General features: G+C 41.8%; 1 protein-coding gene and 1 long non-coding RNA gene across 2 annotated transcripts in view; one reads left to right on the plus strand and one right to left on the minus strand.

Annotated features, from left to right (window-relative positions):
• The window catches only part of PTPRG (protein tyrosine phosphatase receptor type G), a 311,473-nt gene that overhangs the window by 74,773 nt on the left and 216,440 nt on the right, over positions 1–20,260 (minus strand). Inside the window, exons 8-11 of the mRNA XM_042015311.1 lie at positions 19,279–19,471; positions 5,742–5,926; positions 3,694–3,802; positions 1,909–1,958 (exon numbers count right to left, since the gene is read on the minus strand). Coding sequence (XP_041871245.1) covers positions 1,909–1,958; positions 3,694–3,802; positions 5,742–5,926; positions 19,279–19,471 — 537 coding nt within the window. The remainder of the gene's footprint in view (positions 1–1,908; positions 1,959–3,693; positions 3,803–5,741; positions 5,927–19,278; positions 19,472–20,260) is intronic.
• LOC121658419 lies at positions 386–1,068 on the plus strand. Its single transcript, XR_006013964.1, has 2 exons — positions 386–775; positions 906–1,068. It is a non-coding gene; the product is annotated as an uncharacterized LOC121658419 (long non-coding RNA).

Here is a 20,260-nt window from a genome sequence, read left to right on the forward strand (position 1 = left end):
ATACAAGGGGTTTAAAAATACAGTATTATATAAGGGCTGTCCCAAAATAATGGCTGTGCTGCCAACGTGAGCATTCGTGGCCAGTGGGTCTACTCTGACAAGGAACTCTGGCTCTTCCCACGCACATTGTGAGGGCCTCAAAGGATACTATTTTTATTTCCTTAATTTACCCATCAGGATTATTCTCCTAAGGACTGGTGTTGCTGTGAGGCATTGCTCTTGTTAGAAAAGAACTGCAGCATGGCCAGCTGGGCACTCCTGAAGGACTTGGAAAGCATCAGGAGCCCTTCAGCAAGCTACCACCACATCTGCCAGGACCTCCAGGCTGTGACACCCATGTATAGACTCAGTTTTCCACATCCACAGGACTCTCCCTGGCCAACTCTCCCTGGCCAGAGAATGAAAGGCAGGACTGGGACTGCCTGCTTCACTGAGAGGCATCAGGAAATGAACTATGGACTTTGCATCCTGCCAATATTATTCTAATGTCAACCCACTGCGCGCATGAGGGTCTCTGCACACGTGTGTGCTCTGCTGTAAATGAAACCCCTTAGTACACACATAAAGAACTAAACCTTGGTCTATCCATAAAGAACTAGTCCTAAATTACATGTGGAGAAAGAGACTGAAGTGAATTGCCTGAACACAAGGAGTAATTCTGTGGAAGAGCTGAGTCGGCAGTTCCTCTGGACAATCTGACCATTCTCCCACTCTGAATGGCTGAAAAATGTCTCACATTGCTGAATTCATCAGCAGGAGGACATTAGCTGGAAAGGTATGTATCACATGAGGACAAAAAGGGATTAAATAAGTGCTGCTGAACATTGAAAAAAATGTAAAATGTTTATTTTGTAAACTTAGATTTATAACTTAACAGCATTTCTGCATCTCTCTGCAATTCCCAGGTTCAGTCAAGACATGTAGTGGAAATGCTGCAGCAAACCAAGAAAGGCTGCTTTCTCACATTATTTTTGACCAGCTGCAATCACAGAGAACCTGAGATCTCAGATGAAAACTTGTGCTTTAGAGATTTCAAGCGAAAACTTTAAATAAATATCTAAACTTTCAGATACTTATCACTCTGAATCCCTAAGGCACTGTGAGATTTGCTTTTTGCTGGTATGAGCAGTCTCAAAGCTGGACTGAGTATTAAAATTTGACAGTAGATTTATATATCTAGAATACCTCTATACATCATTAAACAAACATTAATCATTCACATGCAAGCTTTCCATATGTTATTTGCTCACTAGGGAGTATATCAAACTGGATCAGAATAAAACCAGAAGCAATGTACTTAGAGTAAATTCAATAGTATGAATCCAGCCCATAAATTTGACTGAACAACTCAGTACACTTGATGCCAAGAAATTTAGTTTATGGATAGTTTATATTAAATAAACTAATAAAATGCTTTCAAAACTGAAACAGTGTATTCCACTTTTGCTGTAAATGTACCAACATTTCTGATTCTGGAATACAAAAGTTGGCTTCAGTGACTTGTCACAGTCTCACCTGAATTAAAATAAAACAAAGAGATTGTTCACACAAAGATGCTGTGTGTGAGGCCTTATTCCTGTTGCATATGCTTGTGGTCATACAGTTAATAAAAGAAATTAAATTTATTTTCACAGTCATCATTAAGATTTTATAAATCCCCTCTAAATGTGCTGAACACTGATTGAGGAAAATTTTTTAACACTCAATTCTCCAGTGGTCAAAGCTTCTCAGAGCATGAATCTAGAAAAGCATTTCATATTGGAACTATATTTTATGCTATAAACCCTTCTGTGACAGATCTGGACATCCCTTCCCCAGGAAAGCTGGGTCCTGCTACAGATTTCCAACACTGTGCTGCCATCTGGTGGGAATGTCCCCAAATCCCCACTCCCTAAATCCATGACTTACCACGCCTGTCTTCACAATTCTGGTCCCCTCGAAAATTCGAGTGGTGTTAGCTGGGGAAGGAAGAAGAGCAGCTCATCAGGGCAGGGAAGGAGGCAGAGGAACAACTGCTAAGCTACTGCTCAACATGTGGCCACAGAATACGGGTGCAGGTCTCAGCCTGGAGCAAAGGCAACTCAGCTCTTTGGGCATTACCTCACTCTGCACTTGTGTCTGAACGCAGATTTACTTGTCTTTAATTACCCAGGCCTGGCAATGCTGGCTTACTGTCAGAAAAAAAATTCTCTCCTTTAACCCCGAGCTGGATGGAACATCCTGACTTACACAGAAAGCAAGAGTAGCTTGATGATAATAGTTTTTTTTCTGTCCTAATGATAAAATTGTCATTATTTATTGCTATATATCTCAACTACAACTATAATCAACCCTGTATAACATTTTGAAAGCTCAGGTGGAATAATTTTCTAGGCTAGATCTTGGGTAGAGCCAGAGATTAGAACAGCAGCTCCTTTCTTGGGACATCTGGAAGGAATCACATCATCTACTCCCACTGCAGATGTGTGTATCACTTCCACTGCATTGAATACTGGGCTAGAAATGGGCTAGAGTACCCAAAAGATATCCTACAGAGCTGTCAGTAATGATTTACTCCTAACTGTGATTAAACAGTTATTGTAGTCAAACTTGAAAGAATTTTTCCATTCCATCACATAGTAAAAGAGGTCATAATAAGCAATACACCAGTTTCTAACTTCTGTCTGGCACTTAAAAGTGAAGTCTAAAACACCGTGCTGAGTTACCAAGAACAGACATCAACATGAGTTGTGGCTTGGACAGGACACTTGTCTGATCCCTGCTCTCTCTTCAACGCTGCCAACACTGAGGCATGCCACCACAACAGAACTAAACCATGTCCATAGCCTGACATCCTTCAGACACTAAGTGCTAACAAAGCAGGACCAAAACTCCCATACTTTCTGAAAATGACACTGAAAAATGCCCCTATTATTTTTTCGATTTACAGCATCAGATACAAGTGACAACTCTTTGCTTCATCCTAAGGATTTAAACTTTTAATTCTCTGCTTGTTTTATTCTTTCATTACCCATTTTGAGGTTTATGCATCTATAAGCTGGAGTGGGAAGGAATGTTCTCATCAGAGGCAAAACCTGCCCTACTTAATAAAAAATGGCATAATAAGATCCCACGAAGGAGCAAAACTTTAGCACTTAGAAAACCTCTAAAATCATCAAGTTCTTCTACCGAATCTCAGCTTTACCAGATTTCTCCAATAAACTTAAAAGGAAATCCATGATAAAAGACAGTTTACCATCTAGTTATTTTGATTTTCTTTATATATGTATGTTTTGGAAATCACTGAGGTTGCATGCATGGTAAAACCTGAATATCTCCACATGTGGTTGTCAAGGTAGGACTGATCTCCATTCCTCTTTACATAACACAGACACCGATCAGACTCACATTCTGTTACAGCTGTGCCTCTGGTGCATAAGGAGTCTCTGATGAATTTGTTTCAGAAAACTAGTACCAAGAAAAGCTCTAAATTCTCCTAAAACCTGACAAACCCTGACAGCAAGAGGTGTAGGCAAACCCTCCTCACTGGAAATGAGAGTCAGATCAAGTCACTGGCCACAATATGAAATTAGCATTGTCTACGTGCATTCAAATATCTTCTGAAGTAACTTCATACCATATTGCACTCTGCAAAGAAAATACTAAACAAACAAAGAATAGTTCAATGTAAAAATATGTATGTGGTTTTTTTACCTTGAAAGAGCATAGTCTGGCTAAAGTCACTACGCATTTCATTTCGGCAAACTGCTTGAACTCTGAACAGATAAAGGATGTCAGGTGAGACATGGCTAATGATGGCCTTCTGTTTAAAAAAAATAGATATTATTCAGTTTTTTACCCCCACAGTACTGTCCACGATCAGTTTGAAATATATAAAGCATTGTGCTAACACAGGACATTTATGCCATATAAGACAAGCTATATTTCCACATAGAAATATTCAGTGGTTTCCTGGAGAGGGCAAGGCTGAAGGGATGCACCCAGACACTACTGACTCTGCCCATGAGAAAGAAATGAACATGTTCCACATCTGTTCTCATGACAGTCTTCATGCCTCAATGTCTCTGCTCTCCTCAGAAGAACTTAAAACTCAAGTCATTCGCCTTTACAGCAATTATAGTAAGATATTTTAGGTGGAGATCCACATTCCCAACACAGGATAAGTCCAGAAAAGACACTGCATATTAAAACTGTCTATTTTGCAACAAACTGGCTAAGGCAATTTGATGCTGATGTACTATGCAACACGATGGCTGAGCATCCTGGGCTGTGATATCCCTGCTTACTCCTGACCTGAGAGCTGCCTTAGTACACAATCACATCAGTTCACAGGAGTAGCTGTATGAGTCACTCGAAATGCTTGTGATCTCTATAGCAAAACACTGTCTAGCTCTGATTCAAGATGGGACAGCCCAACTGCATCTGCCAGAGCACTGAAAACAATCTGCACTTCCCTCTGACAAGAGGTTTCCTTCTTCTCTTGCCCCTAAAATAGACTGAGCTGTCATTGCTTTCTTAACCCAAAGCTCTGCTGAACAGCACTGGGTTTCAGCGCAATTTTTTTCCAAGCTATCACTCCATCACATCCCTTGCACTTGTAATTATTTCTTTTACATAAAACAGGATGGTTTCATGGTGCCCACCTCATTTTTGCTGATTAAGGCTCTCCTCCTTATACCTTATTAAAAAAATCTCCCTTAACAGTATGAAATTATGACAAGAGAGAGGTTACAATACATCATAACCTTGGGTGCCTTTCAGTGGATTCCTTTCTGATTTCATGAGGCAGATTGTTCCCTAATGTGACCCAGATAATAATGTCTACTGGGGAAATTGGAAATATAAATGGAAATGAAGTAAAAGAATCTTCATCTAAGGGAATAAGAGAAGTATTATTGTATAACTGATTGAATGGGCCCAGAGGACTGTGTATTTGAAAAAAAAAATGGTAACAGTCATTAGGAATAACACTGTGCTGCTGCATTTTTCATGTGCATATACAGTTACTGATTTCATTATTCTGGAGGCTTTCTTTGATTAACAAAAAATGGAGGCCTTTCAAACCTGAATACGTCACTTTGATTTTATATGTAGAGAATGTTAAGGACCAGTACAATACTTGCTTCCACTTAGACAAGAATGACAAGCAGATGAAATCCTAAATGAAGGAGATAGAGCAGTGCTTCCATCTGTGTTGGAACTGTCTTGCTCTTCTCTCTTTTTCTCACACTGCCAGATGTAGGCAGTGCTTTTACAGGGCCACTCCAAAATAATCTTCAAGCCCTAACTACACAACTCCTGCCTCTGGCAGCACATAGTGCCAGAAACTGCTCCAAAGTCTGCAAGGGGCTATGCACAGTGAAAAGCCTGAGCCCAAGAACAGATTTTGGGGGATGGGATGTCTAATGTGAAAATCTGCAAGTTGAACACAAGCCAAAAGGTATTCAGAGCCTCACCATTTCCCAAGCCAGCTGCTTCTCAGCAACACTACATGAAAAAGTGTCTGCAGATTCAGTCCTTTATGCACTCACATAAACTATAAATTTACATTCCAGTGTTTGGGTAGCCTGTTAGGCAACGTTCAATTAATGCTGAACATTTAAATAGCAATTCATTGTGGGCCAAACATTAGGCTGCCTATAAGGTAACAACTGCTTTCTTTCTCTACCTCTTTCTACCAAGAAAATAACAATATAAGGATAGCTTGATACATATGTCTGGGGTTGATGCTGTGCTTTTACCAGGTCCTTGTCACTATCCTTGGTGAAAGTCTTCTCCTTTTCATCTTCATTTTTAGTCCAGCTATATGAGATCATGTAGTTCATGATTGGAGGGTGGTATATGGTTTCTGGTTGGTTCCAGGTTACCAGTAGCGCTGTCCTGTTCACAGGCTGCACTTTCATGTTGACTGGAGGAGTGCTACAAGCTGAAAAACAGAAGGAGAAAAGATGAAGCTCTTCTAAATAACCTAGAGAAAACAAACAGGAAGAATGGTGCCTCACCCTAAGAGCTAGGTTTTTTTCTTTAATGGTCTGGCCTACAGTGACAGCTTAGACTGCAATCCACTGAGACCAATGGGATTTAATACCACCTACAGCTGCTTTCTGCTCTCCTGAGTAAAGTGAATGAGAGAATTCATTCTCTGCATGCAGGTTGCTTAGTTCTTGAAAGTCTCAGTCCTGACATTTGCACCTACACTTTAACTTGGTGACTTAAGAGCTCTGCACTGAAACATTAAGAAATACAGTGGACCTGATCCACAGCTTCCCTCATCCACTCCCTGCTGTCCTGTAAGGGGTAAATACCCCAACATGCTCTGCCGGGCCCGGAAAGAGTTGAAATTTCTGAAAATGTGGCACTACTGGGTCAGTAAATGTTTTCCTGTTAGCCTAGTACATTTTCACAATTATTTTATACTCCTCTTTCTATATATCTTCCTTCAAAGATGCTCAACAGGTTGTCAGTAATGTATCACCAGCAAGGGAAGTGTGGCTGGGAAGAGTGGCTCATGATGAGCTTGGCCATAGCCTCTGAGCAGGCAGAGGAACTTGCAGCCAGCCCTGCCTTCTTAACCCTGCCTGCAGTGTGGAGGCACAAGTCACTTCTCAGCCACGCTTAAGTCAGTGGGGACATCAGCACAGGGACAGCTTAACCTCTGGGAAAAGCACGGCTTCTGTTTCCAGCAGTACCAAACACAAAATTCTGCAGGGCAGACCAAGCCCAGGCACAAATCCAGCCCGGCCCCTCAAGGGGCGGGGTGTGCACAGTCCCCTTGCAGCGCTGAAGAAACACTTTTCAAGGGGTTGCCATGCAAAAGTCCTGGTGAGGATGCACAACACTAGATGGCACTCACATGCTGTGGGAAAACTGCAACATCCCCTTCCCAGCTATAAAGAGTATAGCTTTATTCCAAGCTTTAAAAATCACGTTTAAAATACCCAGTTCAGGGCATATTCTCACATTCTCTTTCTCAGTATAAACCCTGAACCAAGGAAAATCACTTGCAATGATACCTAAACACATGTGCCGTGGCAAAGGAGCTGGTCTCTTCTGCCAGGGAAAGGCAAAGTGTCACCCAGCCCATCAGGCTGACACTGTTTCCAGAATTATTTTTCCCAGTACAACTTTTCCTTTTAAAGCCAACACACTGAGCTTGTTTGCGCTCTGCAGGTATGTGACCGTGTGTATATTTGGCCACTATTTCACTTCTAGAGAGTCCTGGTAGCACTGAAAGGGAGAAACATCTATTCCTATGCCTGGACTTGCAGGCTAGCCATGCAGCTTTGCTGTCACATTACTGAAATAGCTACAGTTCTTAAATAAAAATGATTAAATGCTTTAAACACCAATATTATCTGTACAATAGAAAAATACCTGTCAAATGCATTTGTGCAGTTATAAGTCACATTTTGTAGCTAGATGAACAAGACAACATAAATTGCAGAAATATGCTTGGGCAGAAAAAATCTTTGATGTTTGCTCTTGCCATGAGGGGCGGCAATGCTGCAGTTTTGCAGTAGATCCTTCTGCTCAACCCAGAAGGATGATCCAGCAAAACAAACAAACCCTACAGCACCTCAAAGCATTGGATAAATGTATGTGAGTTTCTATTTACACTGAGCTGAAGGGATCAAAACAGCATTCTGCTGTCAATGCCACAAAGTCAGAAGCCACACCACGGTCTGCTGCCTGCAGATGCCTTCCCTCTGGCTCCCTCCTGGTCCCCCAAAGCACAGCATGAAGGTGGCCAGGACCTAGATGAGAGGGGACAGCTGATAGCCATCGGTGTTATCACTATTTACAGAACTTCCTGATCCTTGGTATGCCTCTCCACGTTCACCTCTTTCCGCTGAGATGGTCAGATCAATTCTCTCTGGCATCACTGTTTATTGATAACTTCACCAATAAATCATAACTGCCCTCTTTGACGCCCTTTGTCATCACAGAATTACACTTCAAAATGCCAGGCCAGCCTTTATCACTCCACCTAGTCAAATCTCATCAGAGATAGGAGCCCAGGGTGAAGGACTACCCAGACCTAAAACTCTTACCCAGTCCTTGTCCTCCAGGAGGACATGCAGAGATTTATATATTTAAAGTAATCATGCATCAAATTGTTTTAGAAATAATTCAAGCAGGTAACCTTCCTGAGAGACAGAGAGATCTACCTTAATTGCACCAGCCCTCTGAACGATGTCTGGCCAGCTGCTTTTCACACAAGGACCCCAAGCCACTCCAGGGAGAGGGGGCTGCCTTGTCCCCCGTTCTGTGCCACTCTCTGCAGCCAGCCTGGAAGCCATTTGGAACAGCTCATGGCAGCCAGAGAAGTGGATATTTCCCAAGGGTAAATAGGAGACTCACAGGCTCAGAGTCAGGAGACCCTCCCTGACCCTGCACCCCGATCCAAGATGGTCACGAGCACTTTTAAACACCTGAGTGACTCCAGTGACTCCAATGAGAGCAAGCCTCATTCATGGCAAACTAAAAGAGGCTGAATTTACAATACTGCGATTTCTCAGTAAATATTACAAAATTTACATGACTTAGGATGACTTGGTTCAATTTACTTCAAGGCACAGAGCAGTAGCTGAAGCAATTTAATATTAATCAACCTTTTCTGTTCAACCACATTTTTTTTAAACAACTTATGAATGGGCAAAAAAGAAATCTTTTTTTATAAAATGAAATATATGGTTTCATTAATTTAACTAAACCTCCTTAGGACACAATGGAATAAAGAAACATTTGATCCAACAATTCAATTTGATGATTTAATTAAAGTGATACATAATAACATAGTGAATGTCTGAGAGACAAGGAAAAAAGTGCAATGATTTGACCATCTATAAAACAACTGGCATTTCCCAGAGATCTAAATTTTCTTTCAATACTCTCTGTGCCTTGGATTTTTCCAAGAAGATTAAAAGAATCACATGCTAAAGGACCTCTACTGATTTTGCAAAATGTGCAGCTGAAGAAGAAAGAGAAATGCAGGAAGAGGTTGGGACAGGGAAGGGGAAGTTTAATCAGGACACATTAAAGAGAAACACAAGCTTTTATTTTCCTTTTTTTCTTTTTTAAACAAAACCAGGCTTAATAAGCAAAAAGAAAGCCTGTGAATTCATGATTCCTTGAGAAAAAAAAAAAGACCCAAAACCAAAAACCAGCATTATTCCACACTGAAATAGCACTTCAGCTAATTTTAGAAAAAAAATATTAGTTCTCTTTAAAATTCCAATCCTGAGGGATAACAAAATATTGTGGGGGCTTTCAGGATACCTTTTGGTGGTATATGCAGTCCTGAGCAGATACCTACACAGGTCTGGCAGGACACCAAAGCCACTGTGTCCTAGGTTAGCGGCCCTGTGCCAAGACTTGTGGAGGCAGAAACCCCTGGCTGGGGCAACCAGGCCACATCTCAGAGCCACTGAACAGGCAAGAGCCTTTGCAGTACCATGGTCATGCCTCACTGCAGGCACAGACATGCCCTGGACCTCTTGGAGGGAAAAAACATTCTCACCTTCCTGTCAGGGATGACCTGAACTGGGAGAACCTGGCAAACAAGCTGGCTCCAGCCTTCTGGAAAAGTCCTGCAGAGGCAGGAGCACTGTGCGGGTGCATCTGGAGGAAGCCCCTCTGACCCAGCTCAGGCAGCCTCAGTGGCTCTCCCAGCTGCTGGCCATGCATGGGGCTGCCCAGCAGCTTGACCCAGGCTTTTCTCTGCAGATCAGCCCACTGGGAAAGGCAGGGGGAACCCAGCATCTTGGCCAGCCTCATCTTCCATGGCTCACTCAAGCCTAGAGAAAACCTGTTTGCCATTGGCAGATGAATGCAGCATGCTGATACAGTCCTAAGCACTGGGCCAGCCAGCCATACAGCAGAGAATTATTTTCTTCATGCTAAAACCATTTCAGTGGGCTGGAACTAAAAACTAAATTAATTTAACAACTCTGCATTCATCTCTCCCATAATCTGATTTGTATGTTGTATTTGGCTACATAATCTCCATGAGGCTTTCCTAACTGAAAGCCTGATAAAGCTTAATCCAAAAGCTCCTGGCAGCTCCATTTCAGCGAGTTGAAAAACAAAAAAAAGGGTTTACTGTTTTGCAAAAATTAATTGCTGATACTAAGACACACCCATGAATGCAGAAAGGGCATGTAAGAGAATATTACAGCTTTTTTTATTAATATTGTTCCTTAAAAGCAGCCTGTATTTCTCTTTCAAAGACAGAAATGCAACACCAGCCAAACTTTCTGGGTTTCATCATGCTTTTTGCATATGCTACTTGTGGTTATGAAAAGACCTATTTAGGGAAACTTTGAGAGAGTGCAAGAATTGTATATTCAGTTAAGGCTTGTATACTTTCTCCCTGTAAAACAGGTCCTCATATGACAAATCTAGTTCCACTGGGATCAGCAGGATTTATAAAATCCTCTAAAAATGTTCTAAGTTAGCTTGTCCATGCATAAAAATGTCACCACTTTAAAGGCAGTTATTTCTAGCTGTGCTATGCCCTCCTTTGAAAAATCCCACTCTCTCCCTCCTGCTGAATGTCTCAGCAATGCAAAACTGCTGTTCCTCTCCTTGGTGCCGTGGGATACATGTGTGCTGAAGCCCTGACAATTTTCAGCACAGAAAAGCAGCATGACAGTGAGATCCTGAATCCCTCGTGGTGACATGGGCAGGGATCTTCTAAGGCAATTCATATATGGAAGGGGAAACATCAGCATCAGGATGTGCCCGTAGCATGTTACTGGCTCAGAGCTGCTCAGTGCTAACTAAAAGACAGGGACAAGGATCTTTTCTTGCTCTGGGAGGCAGCTTCTGGCTGTAAGGTGAGAGAGGCCTCATTTCTCTTTCTTACTAGTCTGGATATACAGGATGATTCATTCAATGGGGTAAGTGGCAGGGAACAGTGTCTCTCCCTTACAAAGCAGGAGCACAAAGAAGGTACTTGGGGCATTTCTTCTCTCATGCTCAGTAGAAGAGAAACTGAGAGGTCAGTATGGAGGTTTCATGTCTTTCTTCCCCATAGGGGCAAACAAGTTGATGGCCAACAAGTTCTCGGGGGAGAGAGGGTGTTTCCTTCCCCTCTGCCCCAGCCCTGTGAAGGAGCTGGAAGGGCCAGTCCTGCAGGACAGATGCACCACTTGCTGCTGTAATGACAACCAACTCAGCCACAGGCATCCCAGATGATTTCAGAGTGCCTGAAAGCTGTGATCAGTGCCTGTGCTATTGTCAAAACACTGCACCAAGTTCAGTCAGCCCTGCCACCCCCAGGAACCTGACTGCAGACAAGAAGAAAGCAATGCCAACAACAGAAAAGAGAAGAAAAAATACTTTCAACTACATCCATACCTATATACACACACATATATATTCCTTCTCATTATTAGATCCTCAAAATTTAAATTAAACCCTGAAATGCAAAAATATGCGTTATGCTGCAGTGAGAGAACTCCCACTTGCTTTCAGTGCCATGGTAAGGGAAGTGATGCAGGGCCAGATTCAGCTACATTGAACTGGTGTGACTTAGTGGAGGTGCTTGGGAAGACACTCTGATCCATAACAAACAAGAGCATGCTTTGGGCTGTAGGATCCAATCCCAGGATTCAGCAAGGGCTGTGCTCCCAAAGGACAACAAATAAACTGTGAAGATCATATGCAGAGACAACACAGGCTTTAATATATCAGAAAGTGCTAAGAGGCATACTTATAACATTTCCCCCCTTATCCTTTTACTAAATGTTTGCAGGTTTTTTTGCTTTGCTTTAGTGTACATTGTTGACTTCTCAGAGTGCTTATAAATAACATTATTAATACATAAGGATAATTGCTTTAAAGAGTAGCACATATTTTTCCTTTACCTTTGCCTGCACTTTGCCAGTAGGCATTGGCAGGCTCTGGAGCATGCTGTACACACAAATATTTGTGTTGATCTACTTCAATCCACAGGCAGAATGTAGCTAGGAGACAGACTATTTATCTTCCCTGCTTTTACCTTCCACTATGCTTCAAACAGACAGGGCTGCTTCCTGAGGTGTGAGGCACACCGACAGACCCCACACTTGTTTTACAAGCCCTGAGAAATAACCTCATGAGCAAATGGGCACACGAGTCCCTCTGACAGGAGGGGCTCTGGACAAGCTGGTGTTTGCCTCTCTGTTGCTTGCCCATTTCCCAAGGTGGGCACAATCTGCATTTGGATTAATACCTGTATGGCTTTGTAGCACCTAAATTTCCATGGCATCACAGCAACAGATCCTGTTTTACTAAAAGGCATGGACTGTGTGTTTGCACCTTAGTATTTCACATATTTCACAAACAGTGTTTCTACAGTTGTGGTCTGAGTCCTTAGCAGTGCAGATCAGCCTTGAACCATCAGGTGCCATACTGGGCTAAACTGATGTCCGACATGGACCTGCCCTGTAAGTTTTGTATTTGTATTGCACACATCCATGTATGCACATAGAAGGTGACTTGTGTTTCAAATGTACACCTGTGCCCTTACTTACACAGTGTGTTTGTGCCACACGTGTGGTCACATTCAGTGGTACAAACGGCACCAATGGGGAGAAAGGAGGATTTCCTGCCAGAAGGACACATATTTGCCATGTTAACCAAGCTGGCCTTTCCAGTGTTCTGGTGAGGGTTTGGACTGGGGAGCATAGGAAGGATAAGCCAATCGGGCTGGTAGAGCCTCCCAATACATGCCTGCGGGATGCCCAAAATCAGACTAGGAAAGCAGCTTTCCTTTCATAGTTTCTGGAGGCTTTTTCCAACACAAAGGATGAGCTGCAGGCACTCATGGTTCAATCTAAAATTAGTACTTCTGTGGGCTGAACAGCTGGGCCAGCAGGTAGGCAGTGCAGAAAGGAATTCCCTCCAGGTGTAAATGGAATAAATCATCAAGCTCAGCTCTTCCAGCTTTAGTGGCAGCTGTGAACCCAAACCACACCTACACTTTCACACTGAATTCCTCTTGCTCTGTTGGTTTTGACCCTTTATAATCTCTGAAGAAGTGTGAGCAGTGACTTAGTGCTTATTAAAAAATCTATTGATAAGTTGTTTCCTACATTCAGGTCCAGACACACGCACTCCTCACATTACAACCACACAGAAGTTACTACAGGTGTAAAACAGAACCCTGCAGAACAGAGCCTCTGCAAGAGAAGCATGAGACCTGTGTCAGGTACAAGTACCACATCTTTTTGCATCTGATTCCCCCTCAAAATGGGTCAGTTTTTTTAATGAAAAGCTTTGTGTTTCACCTTACCTGAAACTCTCTAGAAGGCAGAAGCCTGTCCTTTCCTGCTTTTGCAGGACACTCTCCAAGACAACTGCATACATGAGGACCCAGCCAGCACGACAGAGCAAGACAGGGCTGAAGTGGAAGAGATGAAATATGCAGAAGGAACACACTGATCTCTGCCTAAAATGTGCATTCAGCAGCCACTTGAGGCTCAAAAAGAGACTCTTGCAGCTGCAGGTGAGTACCTTTACTTGGAGCACTTAAGGCAGCGGCAGACAGGCAGGTCTGTAGTGCAAAGAAGCAGGGCAAGCAATGAGCAGAACAGTGTCACCACCCTCAAGTGTGACCTTTTGCTCCAACACAGGCTGCTACACCAACAGAAGTCCTAATGATGAGACATTAATTCATTTGCACCACACCTAGTACGGTGCTGACCTGATTAAAGGGGAAAAGAATTGGGAAAGGATAACTTCCATAGCAAAATGAAATAAAAAAGCCAATAGGAAAAGCCCAGTTATCCAAGGAAACCAGGAACAAGTTGTTAATCCATGAAGAAATCTTCCAAGATTCTTCCAAAGGACAAAAAGAATCAATGCTAAAGGTAAATGTACCATAAATTAACTAAAATAAGTTCTTTGTTTCCATTCTCCCCAAAATATTCAAAGAAAATAAATAGCTAAATTTTGCTTTAGCCACCCAGAGTTAACTTTTCAATAATTAATGATTTTAAATTTACCTTCACTTTGCTGTTGTTTTGGATATGTTACATATTACTACTGAGTATTTTTTAGTAATTTAGGTTTGACTAAAACATAAAAATGACATTCTACAAGAGTAGAACTTCTCTGCCTAAGACTCTTTTTGGACTCCCAGAGACAACCTGAGGACATGAAGAGACTGCAAAGTTGTTTTGAGACAGTTTTCATAAAACATGGGCATTTAGAAAGCAAAAACAAATTACTGGAAGTAATAACAGAGACTATAAATGAGACAAATAACTTGTTCTCATTCAGAAACACCGCTGCCAATACTCTAAACTATCTGCCTTTAAGTGTTGATGTCAGTGCACTGAATCTCTGGACCTCTGGATGCTGCTGCATGGGAGGTGCACTCCAGTGCTGTGCAGAAAGGCAACACCTTTACAGAAGGCTGTAGTCTCATTTCTGACATCAGGAGCCATGAAAAGGTAAATAAGAACTGAACTGCTTTGATTGAGCAGTGCAGTACTTTTGGCTGCAGACCAATGGCCTGAGCCATGCCTCCAGCAGAAGGCATGCAGGGAGGAAAATCCAAATATCTTCTATCCAGATTTTAGTGGCATTAAGTTAAAAGGACTTCCAAACTGTGAATTACTACCACATAACAAAAGTAAGTAAGGAAAATGATCACCTGTACAGTACTAGAGAAATGTCCCAGCTGTTAGAGTCCAAAGCTAAGTTTTACTGGAGTGAATTTATGGCTGCTCATTATTTAACTTAGGCTAGGATCATAATTACAGATGGTATTCTAATGCAAAATCCCACTGATGGGAAACAGCATTATTTGAGACTCCAGCAAAGAGTAATCAGACACCTTTGGGAAAGTAATCAGGCATCTGTGAAAGAAAACTCTGATGTCAAGAGCCCCTCACATGGGATGCTTGTTTAAGTGTTCTAAGGCATGCAGCACATTTAATGAGATAAAAAGGTTAAAGGGAGTTTTGAGTGTTAAAAAAAAAAAAACAACATAAAGAGAAAGAAACAACATTTGATGTAACCAAAAGCAAAATTAAATGGTCAAGTATTGTTGCACATGGGGTACCTCCTGAAACAAGGAAACGAAACATCTTTTCCTCCTGAGTTTCCACACCTATACCTTTACTAAAGCAGGTAATGTTTTGTAAACACAGTTCTGCTTGATGGAACAACATGTGAAAGTAGCAAGGGTCTTGCAGACACAGATCCTTGAACTGGATGGACTTTTATGTAAGAATTCTGTTTGCTCCCTTTGAGCAATGTGCACTATTAAACCAATAAATAATTAGCAATCCCTCTACCACAGCTGCTTGAAAGCAGCCCAGGAGCTGCAGGAGCACAATATATGATGTGATAGAGCAACACAGTCCTGAGCCACAGAGGACAGGTCAGAGAAGAAAGGAGGCAATTTTAACAGAGATTTTCTTGTCCAAAAAGTCAGACACTGCCACAGTCACTGATAATTACAGTGTCTGGTCAATGCTTTACAAATGCATTCTTGGCTTAGAACATCTGTACAGAGAACCTCTAACTTTTCAAAACTTAACATAAATTAATATTGCAACATGGGTGAGCCCTCTTGTTAAATGATGATCTGCCTGATTTAACAGCATGATCCACTGTATAGGTTGGATCTCTGAAAGTTTCATCTTAAAAAGTATCACTGTACAAGGGTTTACTGTCAGCCTACCAGTTGCTACAATTCAATAGCTGAACAGTATTTAACCTGAATGGTGTATTTCAGAAATAAGATCTTCAAACATAATTTGTATGGTTTTTTGAAATAGCTCCAGGGTCAACTTAAAAATTAAGCTCAGCTCATGGGCTCTGATTCAGCAAAGGTCTTAGGCATATGCTTTCATTCCAGGCATACAAGCAGTCCTCAAGAGAACTGTTTTAAATCAGCTTTTGCCAATAGGAGGAAGGAATGAGATAATGGAATAAAGGAAAACTCCTCTTGTTAAACTCTGACTCTGAAAATCTGGAGTTTTCACCTGTAAGTGAAAAATTAGTCCTATTTCAAATTAGCTAAAGTATTTCACCATCTTGTATTCTGATGATTAAAAACAATGCCCCTCTCTTCATTGCCTCTTTAAAGTTAAAAAAAGTGAAAGGAGAGGAGAGTAACTGCAAAGCAAAAGGCTGGTAACATTCATACTGGTTAACAAACTGGATCCAAATGCACTGACCTAAAATAGCCTTCCCCAGAAAACTTTTCGTTAAGCAAATGCCACCACTTTTGGAATTTTGCTAAGGAAATACTCAGGGGACAAGTATAAAGTGAGAAAGTTTTCCTCCAGTGTATCTGTAGGTTATGCTACTGGTCACAATTTTGTGACCTGAGATAGCTTTGACAGCTGAGAGGAAAGACATTCCTCTTTGGTACCAAACGTTTGCCAATGGACCACTGCAGAGCTGCATCACTTTGTGTTGATCTGAAATTCCCTAATCACCAGGGAATTCTGAAAATTATTCTGAACATTATGCAAATTGTTCTGGGCACATTTTCCTCCAAAATAAGAAAGGCTTACATAATGAATGCTACCCTGTTTTCCAGATTAGCAATACTGCCCACAGACTTAACAGAGTGTGACAGAGGAAACAAATTGCAAAAATTCACACCGACAAACAAACCCAAACTTCCCCTCCAGAGCTGCAGACCATCACAAACCATATCACCTTGCAGCAAGTAAAAGACACATTTTCGTGACCTTGCCTTTTTCTACAACACACAAATCAGGAACAGGGAGGGCAGACAAGAGTCAACATGTGACAGCCATTGGTCACATTGCCGAATGCAATGTGGAAAGCATTGAGGTGCAACCAGGAGGTTTGCAGAAGAATCTGCATAAAATAAATTCGTCATGCTAAGCTTACACTCTTCTATACTTGTATGCGAGATTGTCTGGCTGGAAAGCACTCCATGCTCTCGGATCCTCAGTACTTTTGCATGAATGACACTGTATAAAGAGGAACTATATTTACTAGCTGAATAAACAATAGGTTTTGCTTTCACTCAAGTATTATGACTTCAACTCATTTTATTTATATGTCAGTAGTTCAGAATGTGCAGTGGACCAGGCACATCATCACTGTTCACCTTTGTCAAAAAAGGGGCCAGAAACATCCACATTGTTATATTTCTGGAACAGCTATATCTCATCCCTGTAACCTTTGGAGGATATACTACATCCATTTTGTGTTAGCAACACTGTGCCAACCTGTTTATTTTTAAGTTCATGAAAAAAAAGCACCTATTTTCAGTGTCCTCTGTTGCACACACAACCCAGAAAGAGACAAGCTGACAGAGCTGGTACAAAACGACTGGCTGCCCAGCTATCAGCCTCCTATAGCAAAAGCTCAAGGGAGACAGAAAGCACCAACTCCAGCATCATCCCTGCCATTAGATGGCATGCTGAATGTTGTCAGACCATGGGAAATGCATGTCCCCCACCTGAAGGTCTCTCTTGTCATAAATTCAAATTCCCAGACGGGCACAAGTACAGAGCATTATGGTACCTGAACATGATGGGAGAGGACCCATAGAGAACCTGCTCAGGAAACCAGTCCTGAGAACCAAACCATATAAACATGGACTAATGGTTGTGCTGCTCCCTTGCTCCTGTAGACTTGCTCACCTCATGATAACTAAGCCACGTGTGCTTGGTTTGGATCAAAGTCATGGTGAATCTTCCCAGTAATTGAAGTGCTCCTTTGGTCTCAACAGTTCCAAATTCAAGATCAGCCCATTAACTATAGACCTTAGTGTTTGTAATGCGCTGACAAAATTGCAGGTTTCAGTTATTTATTATGGTGGTGAAAATCACCCAAGGATTCTTTATAATTCTATAAACAATCCAGCAAGTGAGGAATATGCAGGAGTGTGGCCAAAGCAGTTAAATCTTCTTGAATGTTATACCAGATGTACCTTGGCTGCACTCAAAATAAAAACTAGTCAGTTTTGTCACTTTTAACATAATGTAACCCATTAACTTTCATCACTGTTCTGGGTAAATAATATGTACAGAGGATATAACTAAAGAAATTACTGACACATGTTGCTGTTACAACACCGACTGAAAACTACAGGCCAGAGCATCCGAGCATAGCAGGAGATCTCCTTCTCACTTCTGATGTAAATTCTCTGTCCCAAGGCTGCCTTTAAAGCACATGAGGTTTGTGTACGTGTATATTATATATATATAAATAAGCACGCTCAGAGAATAACGAGCCCTGAGAAATACACTCTCTCAGTACTCTCTTGGGAGGGTGAGGTTGCTGAATGCAGCTGTTTTCATGATTCACATCCTCTAAAATCTTTGCTTTCTGTGCCTGGCCAGGTGAAAATGCCAGGTAAAAAATGGGAAGCTTGTAAATCTGCTTAGCTGTTTCCTTCTGGCAAACTGCCCCTCTCTTCTTTACCTCTGCTGGTTAAGCACCAAGCACTTCGCAAGACTGAAGACTGTAAAGTACACGTCATTTCTTCTACCTATAAATAACACCAGTCAACACCACAAAGGCAAATAAAAGTAGTAAATTTATTTGATATTTATTTCTAGTCTTGCTTTATCCAGAACACATTTCTCTCAGAATTTCTGATGTGCTACTTCAGCCAGGGCTGCCTGGGCCAGTGTAACAGCAACCTCCCTCCCACCCCCTCCATCCAGCTCACTATCTGGTGTCTGACAGAAGTAAGTGCCAGCTGCTCTACAAAAAGGCATATGAAACACTTCAGCAAGACATTAGAAAATCATCTGCCTAAAAGGAAGAGATTCTTTTCCTCCTATCACCATTACCAACAGACTGATACGAACGTTGAATTTAAAGGTTGACAGTTCTTCAGAAGTCTTGTTACTGGAGAAATGAAACCCATAACCACAGCTGGATACTCTATTTCCATTCAAATACCCAATGCGTCAGTGCTAACGGGGCTGAATTTTTACCTCTGACCTTGGTCCTTTGGTTTTCCCTTTTTGCCAGGCATCTCCACAGCCCTACAACCAGTTGGCAGAAACAGGGACATTGCCAGTTTGAGATTCGTATTTTGTGGCTTTGAGACCCACATATTCTAAGGCTGTATTGTCATGGCACCTTGTGACAGCGAGTTCTACAGGTATTTGTAGCATAAGCAGAATTAGTTAATTCATCAACACTTATCAACAAGGAATGCCTGCACAATGTGCATTATTTCTTTGGTAGCTCACAGCTGTTCTTGACACCATTTGATGACAAAGTAGACAGAAAAAATTCTCCTATTAGTCAAGTGTAAAATTCTAAAGTATAGTGTACCTTTGGAAGCTTCTGTGCCAAGCGGATTTTCCAATATGTCTGTCATATCTTGGTTCCAAGCATCCTTCACAGCAGACTTGGATACCTTCCTGTTGTTCAGGCTTTGCTGTGGCCGGAAATTATTCCTCAGGTACTCCACGGACTTGACATGGTCTTGCTGCTCAGTGGTGAAGATGGAGTAAAATGCCTCCAGCTGATCGCAGCCAGCATGGCAGGGGAGAGAAGGGACATTAATTAGAAAAACAATGTGGTGAAATCCGGGCGGCTGATAAGACAGTAAAATGTGAGGAAGTAAAATGTTGATGCCAAGACTGATAAAACTACATGGGAAGCCAGACTGCCCACTGAAATTATTGCCAACCACCTTATCTCAACACAGGGCTTATCCTGCCCAACATGGGAGAAGGCCTTCTAGAACCTGTGGATGTCTGTCATTGGCAAAGAAGCATTTGTCCTTAGACCCCTTGTCTGGAAGGATTTTGTGTGTGACACAGCCTTGCCAAACCCTCCTCACTGCTGGCACTGTTTTGTTTCACAGTATCGCGTCAAGCGCTTCTAGGTCATTCCACACCAAGAGCTTTGGCCTGGATAAGGCAATGCTTCCTTATCTCCAAATACCTTATGAAGTTTAGCTGCCAGGCTAAGCTTCACAGACAGCTCGTGCAGCACTTTTAGGCACAGCTAGCATATACTCCTCTGGGAATAAGTTTCTTCTGTTGGATTCAGATCTGAGCTATTTATAAGAAAATGTATTAACCTCTAAGAAAGAACTGTAATTGGAAAACTTTTCTGTTACTTCGTATCTTAGTATTTCTTAGAAAAAAAGTCTAGTAAACTAAGGTGGAAATATCTTCAGCTAATGTTTTTCTCTATAATGTTTTTCAGCTATCAAGGTCGGTACAGCATTTGCTGCTAACTTGTTATCATTCAGGACAAGAACTAGAATTAGTCATGTTGCTGCTGGAAAGACTGAGCAAGACAG

The sequence above is a fragment of the Corvus kubaryi genome, unplaced genomic scaffold, assembly GCF_017639235.1.
Source record: "Corvus kubaryi isolate FWS band 111438036 unplaced genomic scaffold, C.kubaryi_AGA036_p1.0 136, whole genome shotgun sequence".
Taxonomy (NCBI): domain Eukaryota; kingdom Metazoa; phylum Chordata; class Aves; order Passeriformes; family Corvidae; genus Corvus; species Corvus kubaryi.